At 31.8% G+C, this 21221-nt stretch overlaps 1 protein-coding gene across 5 annotated transcripts; it reads left to right on the forward strand.

Annotated features, from left to right (window-relative positions):
- The first annotated feature begins 397 nt into the window (after window positions 1-397).
- LOC129801337 (flotillin-1) lies at window positions 398-12670 on the forward strand. Of its 5 annotated transcripts, XR_008751687.1 has the most exons (10): window positions 398-580; window positions 926-1001; window positions 1242-1596; window positions 4636-4656; window positions 7562-7680; window positions 7743-8207; window positions 8291-8321; window positions 11547-11711; window positions 11871-11957; window positions 12394-12670. XR_008751687.1 is itself a non-coding variant. In XM_055846275.1 (9 exons), exons 1-9 carry the CDS (start codon window positions 529-531, stop codon window positions 11886-11888), a joined length of 1302 nt encoding a protein of 433 aa, XP_055702250.1. In that variant the 5' UTR covers window positions 431-528; the 3' UTR covers window positions 11889-12670. The 5 variants fall into 5 exon arrangements, 3 of the variants coding, with proteins under 3 accessions (XP_055702250.1, XP_055702248.1, XP_055702249.1); XR_008751688.1 differs by lacking the exon at window positions 4636-4656; XM_055846275.1 differs by having other exon boundaries at window positions 431-580; window positions 11871-12670.
- The last annotated feature ends 8551 nt before the right edge of the window (window positions 12671-21221 follow it).

A 21221-nucleotide genomic window follows, 5' to 3' on the forward strand; every position in this document is an offset into this window, starting at 1 on the left:
TGGTACTTGCTACTGGGCATAGGCTAATAATTAATAATAAATAATACATATTTAGATAGATAGATAAATATGATTTTAAATTAGATTTTTTCATAGTATGGTAACTAATAAAATAGAGAAAATAAAAGATCACAAATAATAGAGAAAGGGTACAGAAAGCATTCAAATCTAAAATAAACAAGAAAGGAAATTTCCCTATTCTTACTAATTTAACATACGCCATTCTTTCATAGCAAATAAATTACCTACTCCTAGATCTCTTGCAGAAAGTAGATTGATGAATTTATTATTTTTAAAATAATTTGGGAATAAAATAAAATTCATAAGTTCGGCTTATCGTTACAATTCTTTAAGAATTTAAATTTGACTGTCAGACATTGAATTTCATAGAGTTGCCATATTCAAATCAAGGAAGCACGCAGAAGTTTTTACTAAAAACAAAATATTTGTTAAACGAAGTGGCTGCGGAAAAGTGCTCTCCCGATATTCTGTAATTTTCAGTGGAAAATCGTGTGAAAAAGTTGTAAAATGACGTGGGGATTTGTTACTTGTGGCCCCAATGAGGCACTTGTGGTGTCAGGTAATAAGGAAATGTGGAAATTGTCTGGAAAAGTATTTTGGAAAAATGGGAGCGTCGTGAAAAACAATTGACACTGATAAAGGGTGATTCAGCAGGGAATGTTTTCGCAATAAAAATCATATGAATTTGCCCGCGAATTGGCTTATGCGGTGGATTGGGAAATGTTGCTTTTATTTTTAGCAATTCCCAAAAGCTTGTGTGATAAGACCACTCGAGAGTGTTAATGGGAATTGATCGTTCCCCCACGACTGCCCAATTTTCCAGCAATTGTGTTCTCATCCCCCTTCAGTCTTTCCGGCACCGAAATTTATCGATTTTTGTTTTGTTTCCTCTTTCCACCAAAAGGATGTTGCTACATGAAACCACTGCTGGTTCCAGGCGGCCGAGCATTTGTCTGGCCATCGGTCCAGCGGGTTCAGAGGTGAGTGTGCTTCTAATAAGTCATCATTGAATCGATTGGGGGTGGTCCACACAATTCCTCACCCTCCGCGATGACCTAATTCTCATTTATTTAGTAGTGCAACTACGCACAAACACTCCCTGACATTTAAATGGGGTCATTTTGATTTTATTTATTGGAGGGATGGGAGTTCTATAGAAAATTCACAGCTATTGAAACAGAGAATAATGGGATTGATTGTGTTATTTTACTGCACCCTAGAATATCTCTCAACACGATGACTCTCCAGGTTGAGAGTCCTTGCGTGTACACGAGTCAGGGCGTTCCGATTTCTGTGACCGGAATTGCCCAGGTGAAGATTCAGGGACAGAATGAGGATATGCTGTTGACAGCATGTGAACAATTTCTGGGGAAGCCAGAATCTGAGATTCAGCACATTGCTCTGGTGACTCTCGAGGGTCATCAGAGGGCAATCATGGGTTCTATGACTGTTGAGGAAATCTACAAGGATAGAAAGAAGTTCAGCAAGCAAGTGTTTGAAGTGGCATCGTCAGATTTAGTCAACATGGGCATCACCGTTGTCTCATACACTCTCAAAGATATCCGCGACGAAGAGGTACTTTCGCCCAAAATTTTTATTTATGTGGCAATGTTTTATTTACACATTCCTCTTCTCTATCTGCTCTGTTTCTTATTCGCTGCATTCTTCTCCTCATTTTCATTCTAGTCATGTCTAATAGATCTTTTATTTTTCACTATTTTAATTACTAATTGACTATGCAACAAGATTCGCAAAATATTTAATTCAAAAGAATTTTCCAAAGCGTGTTGATTCAGGGGAATAGCAAGAATTATTTCTGCGAACCACTAAAAATTGACCTTTTTAATTGTAATCAAGGCTATTTATTCCCCAAGTCAGCACTACTCTATTTCGGCCAAAAACTTTATTATCATTATTTTCGGGAATTATATACTGGTTTAATGACCGATAGTATTATGTTACGTCATAGTTCATCGATTAACATCCCCCATGGGTCATATGCGTCATAAATGACTCATAAAAAATTATTTGCATGAATAGGGTAAAATAGCCTAATTCAGAACTTGCTCCCTATGTGAATACAGAATTTTTCTTTAAAAAACAATGTGCTAAATTTTAATGTTAAATATTCATTACTATCTTATTTGATTTTTTTGTGCACCAGATAAATCTAAAATTTATTCAATTCAATAAGTTTTATTTAAAAATATTCCCATTTGGTGTAGGTTCTAAATTAAGGTGTTTGACCGTACACTAGAAAAAAAAATTGAGAGAGATATTTCAAAAATTCTTTGGGAAACAATAAACTACAAAATATAAAAAATGAAAAAAAATCTCAAACGTAAATATCCGAGGAACTCCATTTTCAAATTTTCTAAAATTAAATTAGAAATATTTAATTTTGGTTCTAAATACGGGATTTTTTTGTTAATTAAATAACTTACAGAATACCTTGTTTTTATTACATTAGTACTCCCTCCGTCCCGAAGAGTCGTACGTTTTCTAGTGCATTTTTTATGAAAGAATGTACGACTTTTTTTGGAACAGACAGAGTACAATATTAATGTTACGAGCAAAGCTCATTGGAGTTTATGCATGAAATATTCATACACTGAAAAATATATAATATTTGTAAAATAGTTCATAAATGTTTATGAATTCCTACTAAGAACTTACGAAATGTTCCTAAATCGTATTACCTACTCATTAAAAATTTGTAAAATTTGTAAAGCTTTTAAAAACAAAATTGTACGAACAAATATTTGTAAAAGAACAAAAAACGGCCTCAATTCTGTGACCATGATCAAAATCAAGATCAAGAAAATTTCAAGATTTTGGTATTCTGAAATCAAAAAATCAAGATCAAGATGTCCAAATCTGTCAAATGTCTTGGAATTTTGAAATCCAAGACACAAACCGTGTGGATATCAAGATTTGAAATTCTAGAACCAATATTTCAAGATTTCAAGACATCAAATTTCTTGTTTTCTTGAAATAATTCCAAGAACCTCTCGGAGGTGCTTGGCATTTTCAAAATATTAACAATTTTACGAGTTTCATACGGAAATTGTTTTTGATGAGGAATATTTCTATAAAAGATGATACAAAAAGAGAAAATGACTATGAAAAATGCTATATTTGATCTTGTAATTTAATCATAATGGTACATATTTCTAGATGTACGTTTAGAAGTACAACACCCTGAAAATACCTGCAAAAGAATGACATCTTGAATAAGCATTTTAGGATTCATCACATGTTACAAGTTTTGTTTGCACTTCTTTTATTCCCGATTATCGACTGTATTATATTATTTAATACAACATATAATTAATTTTTCTAATTTATATGGCGAAATTTCAACAAATTCGGCAAAGAAATGAAGATATTTGTCAGAAGTGACGTGTCGTTAAGTGTGGAAAATCTTGAAATCTTGGTTCTTTTAGCTAAGACATTTTAAGTTCCATTAATGTTTCACGTCAGAATATGAAATCTTGATATTGGAAATATTTGACAGCTTGAAATTTTGATCATGATCTTGGTCTCAGAATTGAGACCAATGGCCTGATGGCATGATGGAGTAACCGTGGTGTCACATATAAGATTAATATTAATATTAAGAAAAGCCGGAAAGAGAGCTATATAGTTTTCGAAATTCAAACGGAATATCATGTGTGTTAGAAAGAGTACACTCTAGTGAATTAATACGATGAGTAAGATATTACTGTTCGTATTAATAGTTTTCTGAATCGTCTGAAACATATTAATTCTAGCACTTCGTGCACTTTTCGATTGTCTATGGTCTTGGTGTTATGCAAAACAGAGTGCAATAGATGATGATATAGTAAATTTGTGGGCTCTAGCCGTGATTGGAGTGGGAGTATACGCCTTCTGTGTAAGTTGCGGAATTCTTCAATCACCATCTTCTCCATTTCAATAGTCCACGCTACTTTTTCCATTTTTGTTTGACAGATTACTTGGAGAAAAAAACCTACACGTGCCAACTGTGATTCGGTCAGTTTTCGAGCTATATAGTGCTGCCAACATTGTACGCAGAGGGGAAATGCGAGAGAGAGGCAAGATAAAACAATTGCTATCTTTTTTTGCCATTCTCGCAGTTCAGAAAGTATTAATCTTAATATTAATCTTATATGTGACATGGCCATAAAATTAACCTAGAATCCGTTCAACGCAACATTTTTAGCCTTTTTAGCAATTGCTCCAAAATATATTACCCAAATTCGTCTGTCTGTTGATTAATATTATGATCTACTAATCATCTACTAAATATTATAAATCTCCAAATATTCTAACTCAGACATAGGCCATGAGAAGTTGATATTAAAAGAAAAATTAGAATGTTTTATTTCTTAAAGTTTCAGATTCAAAATATTAAGCATGTTTTGTAGTAAAATAGGTTTAAAGGTTAATAAAATAATCATTAGTTATTGCAACCTTCTTTTGAATAAACTGAAAAGTGAGAAAATATGTTATGTTGTTCTCCTTTGGGTACTAAAATACTGCTTTCTAACACTCATAAATTCTAATCCGAACTGATGGTCAAAATCACGATAAAAAAATAATTTTTTCTATAAATTTTGGGTTCTTTTTTAGATTGGTACTAGCGAAAGAATCGTGAGTAAATTACAAATTAAATAATTTGTTGCTAAAATTAATTTTGATATATTTATTAAAAATTCTACAATAGTATTTATAATAGTACGTTTTGTTATTTAATGTAAAATCTTCAAATTTGAATGTTATGCCAAGTTTATAACAAATTTGCGCAGATTTCTTAATCATTACGACAGTTTTCCGAAAAAAGTTGAACAATGTGTAAACTATTCTGCATACAACAGAAATTAATCACTAACTGATTTATTTTCCTACCGGATTTCTTGTAAATTTTCCCTTTTTTTAACTTCTTGTCTTATTAGTCTGGGATTTCTAAAAGCTCTTTATCTCTTTAAGGACGCTTGGGTGACCTATAAAATGAAAAAAACGGCCATCTAAATATAAATTTTCTCTAAAATGTTTTTCTTTCTGATCTCCTATTTTTGAGACCCTCGTCTCTAATGACCTCTACACACTAAAAAAAATTATGTCCATATTGAAGAGTTTTTCCGACAAAAGCTAGAGAATTTACTACAATATGGACATAAATTGCTCCACTAGTGTCAGTGTGTAGAGGCCATAAGGGCTTACGTAGGTCAAAAAGACGCAATCATGATGCTAATCCAATGAAAAATTGACATTTTTTCGCACTTTATTATGCTCAGGTTCTTCTACAAAACCGACTATTCTTTGTATTTGTTCCTGTTATGACTTTTTAATGGTTTTAGAATATGGTTAGGACTCAGGAAAATAGTTCAAACAGGAACCAACACAAAGAAATGTCGATAATGCAGATGCACTTGAGAACAATAAAGTTCTAAAAAAGTTCTAAATTAGTATAGCACCTTAAAAACATTTTCTCTATTTTTTTTTCAACATAAAAATATTTAATTCAAGCTCTTATGGCCTCTACACACTAGAGAAATTGATGTCCATATTGAAGTGTTTTTCTTACAAGAGCGTAACAAATTTGCTTTAATATGGACATAAATTCGTCTAGTGTGTAGAGGCCATTAAAGATGTAAAAGTGCAACACTTAAAACTATATCTTGTGAAATTTTCATTTAAAAATCCTAAAAATTCAGCCATTGGGACTTGATTTCCAGAGACGTTGCTAAAAAAAACTTGCTCTGCGGTGGACAAGATTTCCCAAAGTCGTTTCATACGAAATCAAAAAACTAAATATTTTCTGAGTTAAACTCGTACTTGAAAAGTGAATTTTTGAAAAAGTAATGAAATTTAGTTTTTTCGGAGATTTTTGTACAAAAAATACCACTTTCGGTGTATTTTGCACGTTTCACCTTGTAAAATAAGTTGTGATGATACGAGTTGAACTAATCAGTTATCAGAATATACTTAGTTTTTTGACTTCAGATGAATTTATTTAGAATATAATCTTGTCGATCGCAAAGGAAAGGTTTTTCAAAAACCGTCTTTAAAAAGTTAGGTCCCAACGACGGAATTTTAATTTTTTTAAAGGAAGATATCAGAAAATATAGTTCAAATATTGGAATATTATAATTTTATATGCTTAAGAGCTTCAAATAAAGATTTTTTATTATGTTGAAAGAAAAATTTAAAGAAATTATATGCAGTTCTTTAGTCATCGTGGCCCACGTAACCCCTTAAGGCGTTAAAACTACTATACACACAGAAAAATTTTGACTCTAAATTTAAGAATATTATAAGACTTCGGGAACTTAAATTGGACGTGAATCCTTGAGGCGTTTAACTTCAGAAGCTCTTTGCCAATGAAATGGACTGAAATTCTTATCTCTTTGATGTTAAAAGATCGGAGGTTTAAGTTCAGCATTAGCTGAAAAATGAAAAATGTCTTGAGATTTGCAAATTACGATTAAAAGTAAATGATCAAAGATTTAGGATTAGGGCATTGGCATTCATTGGATCGGATTTGAAATTAAATTTCTAGGTGTTTCTATTTAAGAATTTTCCATTTTCTGTGTGTATGGGCAAAATAAACAGATGATGATTTTCCTTCATCACGGTTTTTGAATGCGTACCGGTTTACACACAATTTAACCGGTTTCAAATGTTGTTATCACTAACTTGATTGTAAGTTTTTTTTCTAAATTATGAGCCAAAGGGGTATTAAAATAATTGCAAACAATAGAAACATCGCCATTTTTTCGAGGTTTTGTGATAAAACACAGAGTTAAGGAAATGAAGATCGTGTTGATGATCTTTTATTCAGGTTATAGAACATTACTGAAGATTCAATTAATATATTATACCATGTCAAAAACTTAATTATGGTAAACAAACACGGCATTTTAATAAAATTTTAATTTTATTAAAATGCCGAGAAAGTTGTGTTCTGCGAAAATATATTTTGTTTTTTTTTTTTCAAATTTTATACAAAATTTTTGATCTATGAAGCTACCTTGTTGCATAGTTTGTCATGATAATTCCTTTTCAATTTTTTTTCTAATTTGTGTAATAAATTGTCCAATTAGTGGCATAATTTTTATTTTAGAAAAATTTAGATAATATATTAATCTCCAATAATTCGTTTTGAAATTACTTCTTTCCTTAATTTGTTGCCTACTAAAAAGGGTGCTAAGGTATGTTTAATGATATTTAAAATGTAATGTCTGCAGAGACTTGAAATTTTTTGAGTTTGTTTTTGTCTAGATTGTAAATAGAATTTTTGTGGCTTATTTTAAAATTTTTTTGCGCAAGTAATATGCATCTTTTGCAATTAAATAGTTCTATGCGTTAGCTGTTTAATACAGGTAACTATTTATGAAATTTTAAGCATAGGCAATACTGCAATATTTTGAATAGATAGATTTTGATGAATTCAATAAAATTATAAATAAATTAGAATTAGTTTAATTTTAATCGAGAAGCAATTTGAATGTGATTGCGAAAAGAGGGATGTAAGAGATGTTGTAATAATTTTTAGGGATATTTGCGAAGCTTGGGAATGGCAAGGACAGCCGAAGTGAAGAGAGATGCACGTATTGGAGAAGCTGAGGCAAGATGTGATGCCCAAATAAAGGAAGCCATTGCTGAAGAACAGAGGTAAATCTCAAAAAAAAAAAAAGATAATCTCGATTTGGTTGGCTAATTGAGTATTATCTCAGGATGGCATCTCGCTTCCTCAATGACACAGAAATTGCTAAAGCTCAGCGTGACTTTGAATTGAAAAAGTCTGCTTACGATGTCGAAGTGCAGACAAAGAAAGCTGAAGCTGAATTGGCATATGAATTGCAAGCAGCTAAGACGAAACAGCGCATTAAGGAGGAACAGATGCAGATTAAAGTGGTGGAGCGAAGTCAGGAGATTCTTGTGCAGGATCAGGAAATGCAGCGTCGTGAAAAGGAACTAGAGGCTACGGTGCGACGTCCAGCTGAGGCAGAGAAGTATCGCCTAGAAAAGTTGGCAGAAGCTAACAAAAATCGTGTTGTTCTCGAAGCAGAAGCTGAATCTGAATCGATTCGCATTCGTGGTGAAGCCGAATCATTTGCCATTGCTGCCAAAGCTAAAGCAGAAGCTGAGCAAATGGCTAAGAAAGCTGAAGCTTGGCGTGAATATCGCGAAGCTGCAATGTAAGTTTTCAATGTGTTTCTTTTTTTTATAGGTTGTCATTATTTGATACTCAAACGGTGGATGTTTTTTATTTATTTTGCAGGGTTGATATGCTTATGGACACTCTACCAAAGGTATGTAATTTTTTTTATATTCAAAATTTTGCTTGGATTTTTAATGAAAATTTCATAAAGATAAGGTGTAATTTTAAAGCTTTTTTGATTCATGGGTCCTTGATTCTATAATTGAAAATTCGATTTTAGGGCCAAATCGGATGGCGTACTAAGGAAGAAATAGTAGCTAAATTAGACAGTACACTAAGAAAAAAAGAGGGTGCGATTAACTTTTTTTCCTCAGAACTTTAACACTTTTTAGGTGTAAAAATATATCAACATTTTTTAATGTTAATTTTACACCTTTTTAAGGGTAAAATTAACATGAAAAAGGTTAACTTTAACCCCCAATACACCTAAAAAGGGTAATATTTACACCGATTTTGGATCAATACTCCAGGGTAAAATTAACATTTCCGGAAAGTTATTTTAACTTTTTCGGATTTCTCTTAAGTGTAGGATCTTCTTGTTTATCTTTGGTTTTTTATTTGAAATATCTTTAATATAGGAGACCATTAGAAGGTAAAAAGTTTATAGATATCGATCGATACTAAATACGGAAGGTACAGTTCGATTATGATAACATCTTTTATAGGTAAATAGCTCTGGGAAAAAGCAATGGAGAGTGCATTCGAGATCTTAACTTCTAAAAATATTATAGGAATCGACAATGGCTATTTCGAGATATTCGACAAAATTTTCGATTTTATGCTCCTAAAGATTGTGATAAAGACGATCGAAATCGTGAAACTAGAATAAGAATTGAAGCCGGTCGGTTTTTTAGAACAAAAAAAAACGCGTTTATAAAAACTTGGTCAAAGTCGGAGAAGCTTTTACCTCGTATAGAATTTAATAGAATTTTAGCACAATGAATTTTCACAATTTCGTGTTCAAAGTTTTTTAAAAAACCGTTTCAAATTTCGTGAGTAGGTTTAAAAAATGTTCAGATATCTTTTTCTAGAGCCAGAATTGTAAATGAATTATGAGACTAAACTCGATCAAAGACTACTGAAATTACACAGTAAAAAATCACTTTTTAACTAAATAAAAATGTTGATAATTTTCCAGTGAAAAAAAAAGGTTTAGGCAGTTAAACTGTTGAAATGGTTAGTAAAATGGTAATTTCGGTTAGAAAGAAATCCAAATTCATACAGTATAATAAATTGAATTAGATCAGTCAAAAATCAAATATTGGTCAGTAATAAAATCAAATTTTGTTGATTCTGGCGCGGGCAAAGCTTTTCAATTTAGTGAAATTCAATCGACTTAATTTTACTTTCTGTTTCAAAGGAAAAATTCAGATATAAATTGTCTCTTTCAGTCAAATGAAAATTAAAATTGATATTGAATTTACAATTTTTATTTGACAGAAAGAGAGTTTTATCTAGATTTTTCGTTTAGAGTAAGAGGTAAAATTTTAATTGATTGAATTTCACTAAATTGATAAGGTGTATCAGCGCCATTAAAAATTAATTTTGTTCTATGAAAAAATCGAATTTGGTCCGGCAAAAATCAAATTTGTTCAGTAATATTTTTAAATTTTGATATATAATAAACTTGATTTTTTTAAATGAGTCTAGTAGTATTTGTACAATTAGAATTTAATTTTATATACTAGAGAAACAAGGGCTTATTGGGAAGAATCCTACCAAACGGTGCTGACCAAAATCTCGAACGCCAAAATCTCGAAAAGCCATAATCCCGAACACCAAAATCCCGAAAAACTAAAATCCTGAAAGCCAAAATCCATAAATCAAAAATACCGAATGGTCAAAATTCTGAAAGAAATGAAATTATACGGAGGATAATGTGAAATAATTTCCCCAAACACAAGAAAAAATACTTCTGCCTCTACCAACCGGGGATGCAATCGTGGGAGTAGTTATGACACTTTTAAGAAATTTGGGATTTTGAGTTTTGGGATTTTGGCGCTCGGGATTTTGGAATTTTGATCTTCGAGATTTTGGTTTTTTAGATCTTGGCTTTGACGTGTTTGGTACTCGGAATTTTGACTCATTTGGGATTTTGGCATTTTGGATTTCGGGATTTTGGTATTCTGGATATTAACTTTTACGTTTTGGCTTTTCGAGATTTTGACTTTTGAGATTTTGGCTTTCTTGGATTTATACAGCTTTGGCGTTTTTACCATTCGGGATTTTGACCCATTTGAAATTTTGGCTAATCTGGATTTTTTTCGGGATTTTAGGTTTCAGGATTCTGGCTATTCGGGTTTTTTGATTTTCAGAATTGTGGTTTTCGAGATTTTAAATTTAATGAATTTGGCTTTCCGTATTTGGGCTTTCGGGATTTTGGCTTTCGCGTGTTCGGCATCCAAAATTTTGACCCATTCGGGATTTTATCTATTCGGAATTTTGGCTTTTCGGATTTTAGCTATTTGGGATTTTGGCTTTTCGGATTTTGGATTTCGGGATTTTGGCTTTTAGGATTTTGTCTTTCTTGGAATTACAGCTTTGGCGTTTTCGACATTCAGGATTTTGACCGATTCGAAATTTTGGCTAATCGGGATTTTTCGGGATTTTAGCTTTCGGGATTTTGGCTATTCAGGATTATGGTTTTCAGAATTGTGGTTTTCGAGATTTTAACTTTTATGACTTTGGCTTTCCGTATTTGGGCTTTTGAGATTTTGGCGTTTGAGATTTTGGCGTTCGGTATTTTAGCTTTTGGGATTTTGGCTTTGGCGTGTTCGGCATTCAAAATTTTGACCCATTCGGAATTTTGGCTTTTCGGATTTTGGATTTCTGTATTTTGGCTTTCTTCGAATTACAGCTTTGGCGTTTTCGACATTCAGGATTTTGACCTATTCGAATTTTTTTCTATTCGGGATTTTGGCTTTCGGGATTTTGGGTATTCAGAATTTTGTTTTTCGGGATTTTAACTCTCACGATTTTGGTGCCAGAATTTTTTTTTTACTAATTTGATTTTGTTTTCGGACCAAATTCGATTTCACTTTGACAATTTTTATCAAAATAATGCCCATTTTACTGTAGCGAAAAAATCATTTTTTTGCACAATAATTTTGTTATACTTTGGTGTACTTTCTAGTTTGCTGAAAAATCATTATCAATCACTTCTTTTCGAATATCTAACACTATAAATGAACTTATCAATTGATGAATGATAGAATTGTTTTGGGTGATAAGAGAACACGACAATTTGTCAGTTTTGTGTACTTTTATTTGACCAATATTGATGTATTCTTTGTGGCTTTTTTCTGTTATTCTTTAGGTTGCCGCCGAAGTTGCTGCTCCACTGTCCCAGGCAAAGAAAATCACAATGGTGTCAACTGGTGGTGGTGAAATTGGGGCATCTAAACTTACTGGTGAGGTGCTTGAGATTGTCAACAAAGTGCCGGATCTCGTCAAGAGTCTTACTGGAGTTGATATTGCACGTGTAAGTCAAAAATACGATAGTTCTAGGCATACATTTCTCGATTCGAGCAATAACATTCTCTTGGACCATCAGCCAAAGAAAGTGGCCGGGGAGTCGAGAAAGGGGATGAAGTAATGAGTGTCTAAAAACAATATGTCCAAAAATTCTTCTCTCTTCCAGTCCATGCATTCCGGCTAAAAACAATTCTGCTCTGATTCCCTTCATTTTTATTGTGACATTTCAGAGATGAGCAGTTAAAACAGTAAGGTATTACCACAATTTACACCCCATTGCTTTTTGCCATTTTTCCATCATTGATACTTCTTATCATTGTTTTGTGGCTTTCTGGGTATCTAAATTTCTTCTTACATGTGTGACTAATTAAATTTTAAAAAGAAGCAAAGAAGAAAAGGGATGTAATGTACATACATTAGAAGTAATTGGTGAATTGTTGGTGTTTATCCGGTTTTTCCTATTACTAAAACACGTTTTTTTTTTAAATATTAATTCTGCTTTAACAAAATTCTTTAAGTATATTTGTCATGGTCATTAACACAGCATCATTTATTGCAATATTCGTATCAATGCCCAGAAAATGTTTTGTGTACACTTTTATGCTTAGCAGCAATTTAAAAAGAAAAAAACACTTTTATCTCTAAATCACTTTTTTTTTAACAAAGTTTTGCTATTAATTCATTTTTAGACAAACACATCTTGTTGGTCTTCAGTACACGCCAAAAAAAAATTAAAATAATATAAAATAAAAATCTGTGTTTTGAAGAATTGTTAGACCAAAATCATCTAGATATAGATATTCAGTCGATATGCCTTTTTGCAATGGAAAGAGAAAGAAGAAGGAATATTGAATACCATTTATGAAGAGCGGGAATTTGTCGTAGGGAAAAAAACAAAACTTGCTATTATAGTGTATTAAAAAAAAAAGAAATGGAAATAAAGAGAAAAAAAATGATAATTCTATATTTGAAAAGTGTGCAAATAAATTACCAATAATATTGTGTTCAATTTCAGTAAAGTATAAAGTTATAATATAATGTTTGTTGAATTGCAAATGATGCAATATTAATGGGCATTATTTAGTATTATAGTTAATCAAATCAGTGTGCACATATTTTTTGTGTTGAATGTGAATAAAAGTGCATCTATTTCTATCTTATCTGCTTTATGCGTATACGCATTTTTTTCTTTTCATTTCAATTAGAACAAAATAAATGAGAAAATATTACTACAAAATACTCAGCAACAAGAACATAATACATAAATTACTAATTCTCATTTTCAGTCTCAAATATAAAGGGGAAAGATGATCATAAATTTTATCTGAATTAATCAAAAGAAAATAAATTCTGGTAACCTATTCATCTTCGTTTTTCATTTAGAAAATAGTGACATTTTTATGTGGGTTTGGGACCATTTTTTCTGCATTAGAGACTAGTTCATAATGATAACTGAATGATTCGAATTCAATTTAAAATAAAAATAACTTGAAAATATATTTAAAAAGAAATAAAAAGTGTTCTAAATTTTAAACAGCTTAACTTTACCAGTTTTAATTTTTACATTTGGCAGCTTAATTAGAAATCCGTGCAAGTGAAGTGCATTGTCTTACTATTCAGGAGATACACCCTGCGAAATTTAGATATGATCGCTTTATGAAGCGAGTTTAAGGCCATCTGAACTTCGCAGGAAATATGTTGCGCACGCTTGGGATAGTGATATTCCGCAACATTCTACAATATTTCAAATTTAGGGCAGAATCACATTGACAGTAAAATGCTCACCGTATTTCGTTAATTTACGCATTTTCATTGCAATTTTTACGCAAATTCTCAATTACCGTATTACCTTATCTCATACTCGGTGGCACTAGGTGAAAATAATATAAGACAATTGAAGAAATAAAACGAAAATGCGATAAACGGTGAGCAAAAAAACTACGATTATTTTCTCACAGTTTTTTTTTGCTCACCGTTTATCGCATTTTCGTTTTATTTCTTAAATTTCTTATATTATTTACACTTAGATGTCCACCGAGTATGAGATAAGGTAATACGGTAATGGAAAATTTGCGTAAGGATTGCAATGAAAATGCGTAAATTAACGAAATACGGTGAGACTACGGCGAGCATTTTATTGTCAATGTGATTCTGCCCTTACTGTACCTTGTTCAGAAAAGACTTGAACAAATAACCTTGAAATAATCCTAAATCCCTTGAACCTTGTGCCAATAAAGTCCTCAGGCTCGAGTTCATTTTATTCATTATGTCTTACATTTTAAGATTTTTTAATTACCTAGAATGTGCTCTCTTTGCATATTCTCAATTCTCACGACGCTCCATATGAATTATCTATTGTTGACCTTTGTCCGTTGTGCATTCACTTTTGCAATATAGTTAAATCTTTTCCTTTAAAACTTCTGGGACCGCAGCATATGCTGTAAGCCAATTTCGCGATTTTTGATCAAAACTATCTTAGCTCAGGAATACATCGAGGTCCTACAAAAAATATATTTGATTTGAACATCCCTATAGTTTAGAATCTCCACAAAAATTGGATTTTTTACGATTCTAAACAGTTTAAAATAATTATTTTTGCTCAAAATTTCCATATTTTCTTTTGGGTACTCAGAGTCCTAAAAGAGACGAAAGAGTTAAGGCTCATATTTAATTTTGAGATATTAATAAAAATATCAAAAAATTGAAGAAAGTCTTTGAAAAATTTTCCAGAAAACCCAAAAAACATGATTCTGGAAGGGAATATGGAGAAAAGGGTCTAAAAATATATTTTTTTATTGGGGATCACCAAAGATCTGAAGTTAATATTTCGATCCGTTTAACCTGTTTACTTTTAGCCCGGTAATAAATTGAAAAAAAGCAGATATTTGTTCTCTCTAATGATCGAACTTTTCAATTTGTTACCGGACTCGACCATTAAAAAGCTATAGGAGACAATAAGTTGAGCCAGTACGGTGAACAGTCGATCACTAAGATACCACATTTTGCAAAAAACAATGCAGAATGGGTTGCGCATTGTCCTAGCAGGGGCCTCTCGACATTTCATTTTTTCATACGTTTTTGCATAGAGGCACTGAAGACTATTGGCAAGTTTTTTCGTAAAGAGAATTGACTTATCAGTCTGATATATTTCGAAATTGTGCATTAAAAGCTATCTAAAAATACATAATTCATAATGCTCGCCAAAATAATACAAGAACTACGAGGAAATTTGTTTAAGTCGCGGTGCAATATCTGCAAAATTTTATCAAGGAAAAGTCAAAAATATCTTCACTTTTTATTAGGCTTGACTGGCCCCTGGTCCTAGTGAATCATACAGGACTTACTCTCGTAAATTGAGTCTTTGTATCCTCCTTTGATGGCAAAACGGAACCAGGGTATGAATTCTGAGATGCGTGAGTTATTCACGTGAGAAATTCACGGCTTTTAGATTGCCCTTTGCAAGGAGTTTGCAAGGCTTTCACAAAAAGTTTCATGTGAAACACTCACAGAAAATAAGAATTCATATGACAGTTTTTGCAAAAGCTTTACAAAGTCCTTATAAAAGGAGATCACAGAGAGTGGTGAATTTATCACGTGAATAACTGATGATCTCAGAATTCATACCCAGGACTTTGACTCAACTTTATTAACTGATTATTTGACCTTCGGGGACCTCGTTTTGTGTTCGTTTGAAAAGTTCAAGGTCGTCCAAGACCAAGGCGTGGATCGTCTTCGGTTTCAGTCATACTTAAACATTTGTTTCCATAATAAATCGGTTTTGCACATTTCTTTCAACATTAAACACAATTCCGGAATTTGTTTTCAGCTTAAAAAAAAATTGGGTTAAATCGTTGTTCTATATCTTTGTTTTTTTTTGTATCAGAAGAAATGCAGATACGATACGGTCGGTGCTGAAACATTCGTGACATTATTATTTGAATTATTAATCGTAGTATCGAGATATTCGTATGACAAGGTAATCATTTTTTTCAAATTCAACTGCTGCCCGAATTAAAAAGTAGTTCGATCTTAAAAGAGCCGAATTAGCGAGAGTCTATTGTATCCCGTAGTGAAAGAATCTGCTAAGTCCATTTGTAGACCGCCTAGGAGCGCCTTCTTGTGATGTGGATGCTTCTTCCAAGCTCCCGATGTTGTTGGGCGAAGGCGATGCATTATATTATGTTATTATTACAGCATAAATAGTGTAATTGAAACATTCAGATCTTTGCATCACACGGGGACTCAAACTTAAAACAACAATGAGTCAAGCCGGGGATTTATCCGCCGAAAAGCCAACGCTCTTGCATATTGCGCTACTGCACTGAGATCCCCGCGACATTATATGTCTCCCTACGGCAGGCCTGAGCTAAAAGAAAAGCCGAAGTGAATTTGGTGGTGCCTGTTGGCATTCTTCGAAATGCCGCAAAAATTCACATAGAGAAAATGAGAGGTTTTTTAACGTGAAAATTGTTGAATTCCTTAGAATTAAGTCATTTTCACAAGAAAATCCTTTTAATAATTTAGTTGAATACAGTTATTTGGGTTAATTGTGAATAATTGTCGATTTTACAACAAAAACATTGGGATGAAATTTTGAGCTGGAAGACTCATATTCTTTTGAGCTGTCCCAAAATTCAGGATAGGTTTGAGAAAAACCCCTTTTGTACAACACTATTTTGGTTAATAAGGAATGCAAAAGTACATATTACAAGAAGGGACACGACCCGCTAATAAGGATAAAATTGAGAAGAAAATATTTTGCCGCATTTCAGAGATTTTTTGCAACCGCAGCGCCGCCAGACGTTTGTCAAGTGAGTTATTTGTGTCTCTATCTCTCTCTCACTGTTGAATTGCGCGCGATTTAAGAACTTTCCATTTGAAGTGATATTTGCATTTAATTTCTTTGTATTTCTGCAAGATTCAAGTAAAAGGATGTGTAGTGAACAGCTATCCGTCTTCCGACAAAGATAACAAGAAGACAATATCTGTCTATATGAGTTTTTATGTCTGTTATGTCTTTTTGGCGCAAAAATATTTATCATGCCACCGTGAATGAGCGGGATTAGTTTACCAGTATGGCTATCTGTAATTTCCATTAAAATTATCAACACAAAATTTCCGATATTACACGACTTTTAACGAGCACAGGTCTGCCCTACGGTATTTTTTTTTATTTTAGCTAACCTTGCTAAACGATGATAGTGCATGAACATAAATGGACGATTATTATAGCCAAAATAAGCGACGAACAATCATACCTTCTAAACTGAGTGATCCAAAAATACCGTTCCATAAAGTGAAACCAGTGATACTATAAAAGTTTACCCAACTCGATCATTTCAAAGAGATTAACACTTAAGTGTATACTTCGGGAGAGAAGGCCATAAGTAAATAATTAAATAGAACACTTTACTTAATGTATGATTAGTTCCGTTCCAGAGAGACAGGGTGGCAAAGATGTCAGATAAGGTTTTGTAATTTACTAATTAAAACTTGGTTAAACCACAAACTTCTTTTCCACTTTAATTTAATTCTCTAATTTGAGAATTCCTAACACCATAAAATATGTTCTACTGTTTGAAAAAAAATCCTACAAATTGGGGTAACGTTTACACTTACCTCACTGTCTCATTTGCGACAAAACCAGATTCTCCATCCTATTTCCTCGATTCCTTGTTTTAAAAGGGTTAATAAAGTCATGGAAATCTAATATTGTTGCTGAGTCAAGTAAAGTTTCTCATAAATCTTCATTTTATCGATATTTAATATTTTGAAAATTAAATTTACATTAAATGAAAAAATAAGTCATTGTAAGAAATAGAAATAAAGATCCAAATTCCATCGATAAATTGAAGAATTTCTGCTTAAAAATCAAATATGCACGTCTTTGTTTCAAAATCATCTCTGTGAAAAAAAAACACGTAAATAGTGCAATATTATCAAAAAGAAAAATAAAAAAAACTCATGAAAGATATGCTTACAAATTTCATTGAATCATATGCTTTAATTCAGATTTTTCACTTTTTTACATCTTTATATATTATCAAAAATATCTTGTATTGTAAAATTCTTCAAAAAAAAAAATGAATTAAAAAAAAATAAAATTCCCAATATTATAAAAATGTTACACTACACTAAAAGAATGTGCAAAATTTTCACAATAGTTGATTCTTTTAATTTCTGAGTGCATTTAATTCAATTGTAATATCCATTTTCTTTTAGGAGTGAAATATATTGATATTACTTACTTTATTCTCTGTGTTTGTTCCTTTTCAAAGACAAATAAATAAAAATCGTGAAAATAAACTTTTTAATAATTAACCACGGCATTCTTCATGACATTTTTTTTTACAATTTTCTATGGTTTTATTTTTACAATATATTAACTTTTTTTCTGGAATAAATTACCTATTGATTTTATTTTTAATGTTTGAAAGCAAGAAAATAAGGGCAATCTCTGAGTATACAAAATTGTTATCTTGATTTTTTTTCAATAGAAATAAAATAAATTTTACTGCTGATATAAATACACAAATTAGCAATATTTACTAAGTTTAATTCGTGTAATCATATAAGTTTCTTGCGTTAGACATTCGTTTAATTGAGAAAATATAGTTTTCTCTTTGAGTTCGAGCAATAAAATGTTTGAATTATTACTTTACTGTTTTTTTTCTTTAAAAAAATGTTGATATCTCTTTACTCTTTTATTATTCTTTGTGTTTCATCGGGTAATTCAATATTTTTTCCCTTAATGGAATTTCTTTCCATTCATGACTATAAATGACTGATAAACTCGTGAGATTATTCAATTATGTCCTTTGTAATATCATCGTAAGGTCAAATGGTCTTTAGACAATTGGTAATTTTTTTCGAAATTGACCTTGATATAACCATAATTCAGGTTCTTCTCTACATCAACTCTATATTTATCGTGTGATAATAACCTACATGTGTGTCAGTCAATTGGATCAATTCAGCAATGCTGTGATCTCTTTCACCGTGTAAACAGACGGAATTTCCACGGGAATTCCCACGAGCAAATGGTAAATTTGCTATACAAGCGCCCTCTGCAAAAGTGCACGAAACTGCCCGAATGTCTTGAAATATTTTGAATTTCAAATGGAAATTTTCCGTTGGAGGGTGAAATATTCAATTTTCTAAAATGGAAAAAAGCTATCTCGCTCGAGATAGCTTTTTGCTTCCGGAGAATTCCGAAAATTTAATTTGGAGTGTTTTTAAGCAAATAATATATGAAAAAACATGTAAAATCTCCTGTAGTGATCAAAACATTGATTTTAAAAGCAAATTTGAAATCGAATAGTACTATAATAATTTACTATAATAATTTATAATAATTATAATATTTATTTATAATAATTATTTATAATAATTTACTATAATAATAGTACTATAATAATTTTGAAAGGATTAGTGTTTCTGGATTAAATTAAATATTCATCAATAACATTTCAGAAGAGGTTTAAATGATTGGAAAGGCAGATTCAAAATTTATCTTTTTCAATAAATCCCATTATTAAAAAATGTAAAGAATAATAATGTAGATAAGGAAATACAAAGAATAGTAAGAACTATCGAAGTTCACTGATGAAAATTATAGCCAGAAACCATAAACTAACTGCCTTTTCGGATATAAAATATTACTTCAATATTTTTTATTGTTTACTTTTTTTGGAAATAAAATTTTAAAATATTTTACAGTCTTCTTGTTTTTTAAAACAATTTGTATTCAATTATTATACAATTAACTAATTTTTGTAAACATCTCTGTTCCGAATGAATTGACTGCTTGGTCACCCAGGGATATTTTATACATTTTCTTCCAACACTTTATAAAATTTTAAATTATCAGCACTACAATTAAACGAAAATTAATCAATAGGTCCTATCAGCAAAGATATCCAAAGCCTGTCGTTGATTTATCCACTTTAATTGGGGGTTTTTGACAAGATATTTACGCTATAACAACGTTTCTAATCATTTCTCGAGAAATTTTAAAAGATTTTCCATGAAATGTATTTAATAGATATTATTAATAATATCATTGTGGTATATTAAAGCCACTTTAATAAAATAAAGTACGTGAAATATCTTCTAAATACACATTCCGTTATTTATATTCGGAAAAAACAAAATTTGAAATTCAAATCTTCGGAGCATTTTTGTGTTGCGCTTGAAGTCCACCAGAGGCGCATAGAGCGGATGGTAAAAATTTGACAGTTCAATATGGGAATTTCCATCCGGAATTCCCATCCGGAATGGAAAATCTCATGGGAATTCCCGTGGGAATTCCGTCTGTTTACACGGTCAATAGCAATTTGAGGATTAATGTGAATAATTTGCACCAGAATCTCATGACGAGATTTTAGGTATTATAAATACGGATTGTACATTCGTGAGAATTTCTATTCAATTGCATAACCTAGCGACGAAACGAAATATTTAAAATAAAATATAAAAAAATGAATTTCTGCAATAAGAAATTTGTGAAATTTTATATTTAAATGCATAATTCTAAAGGCGATTAATTTTTTTTCAATGAATCAAAACTGATTTTTAAAATTTTCTTCATTCTGGACTCCTTTTAATTACGATAAGCCAAATGATAATACCGAACTTGTATAGTGGAATGGCGCAATCCTATGTTTTGTAGATTTATATTAAGGGGCCAATCCATCCCAAGGCGACCATAGCGGTACCCTTCATGGTCTCAAATGTTTCTGAATTTTACATATGTTAAAATACACGGTAAAATAATATAGGGGAAGGTTTTGCACCTTCGTAACGCCGCAGGTTCGTAAATGTTGATTTTTTTTCCAAGTTACTAAATAAATATCATCCATGGTCATATATTCTTATAGTTAATCCCATATCTCACATGTCCCGACAAACTTGGGAGCCTAGGCCTTTTTTCCTGGGTTCTAGAAGCAAAAATAAAAAATGGGCCTAAAATCGTAATTCCGATGTGCATTATTTTATGCATTTTTTCACGCTTCAAGAGTCTTTTCGAAGAAAAGCAACGTTCCAGGTTATAGAGGGTTTATCAGGGTTAATATTTACCGTGAAAATCTTTCGCTCGAAGGGGGTCGTTTTTGTGGGCGGAGGAAATTTCACAAAGATTGCCTTCTCTGCAGGTTCATAAAAATATCAGTCAAAATTATTGACCACCAACTCTGAGAATTCCAAACTGTTTTGGGTCACACTGTGCATGCCGCTCTGGATATTTTGACCCATCCAGAGATTCCACTGAACAAGTTGACAAGAAAATTGTAATATTACAACATTTTTCAAGAAAATCTCGAAGAAAAACACGCACTTCCACAGCAAAGTGAGACTTCATCAGATGTTTTTGTTTCGCTTCTGTCAAATCAAACATTAAGCCTAAGGGCAGAATCACATTGACAGTAAAATGCTCACCGTCACCGTCAAAGCCCTCACCGTATTTCGTTAATTTACGCATTTTCATTGCAATTCTTACGCAAATTTTCCATTACGATAT

The sequence above is a fragment of the Phlebotomus papatasi genome, chromosome 2, assembly GCF_024763615.1.
Source record: "Phlebotomus papatasi isolate M1 chromosome 2, Ppap_2.1, whole genome shotgun sequence".
In the NCBI taxonomy this organism is placed as follows: domain Eukaryota; kingdom Metazoa; phylum Arthropoda; class Insecta; order Diptera; family Psychodidae; genus Phlebotomus; species Phlebotomus papatasi.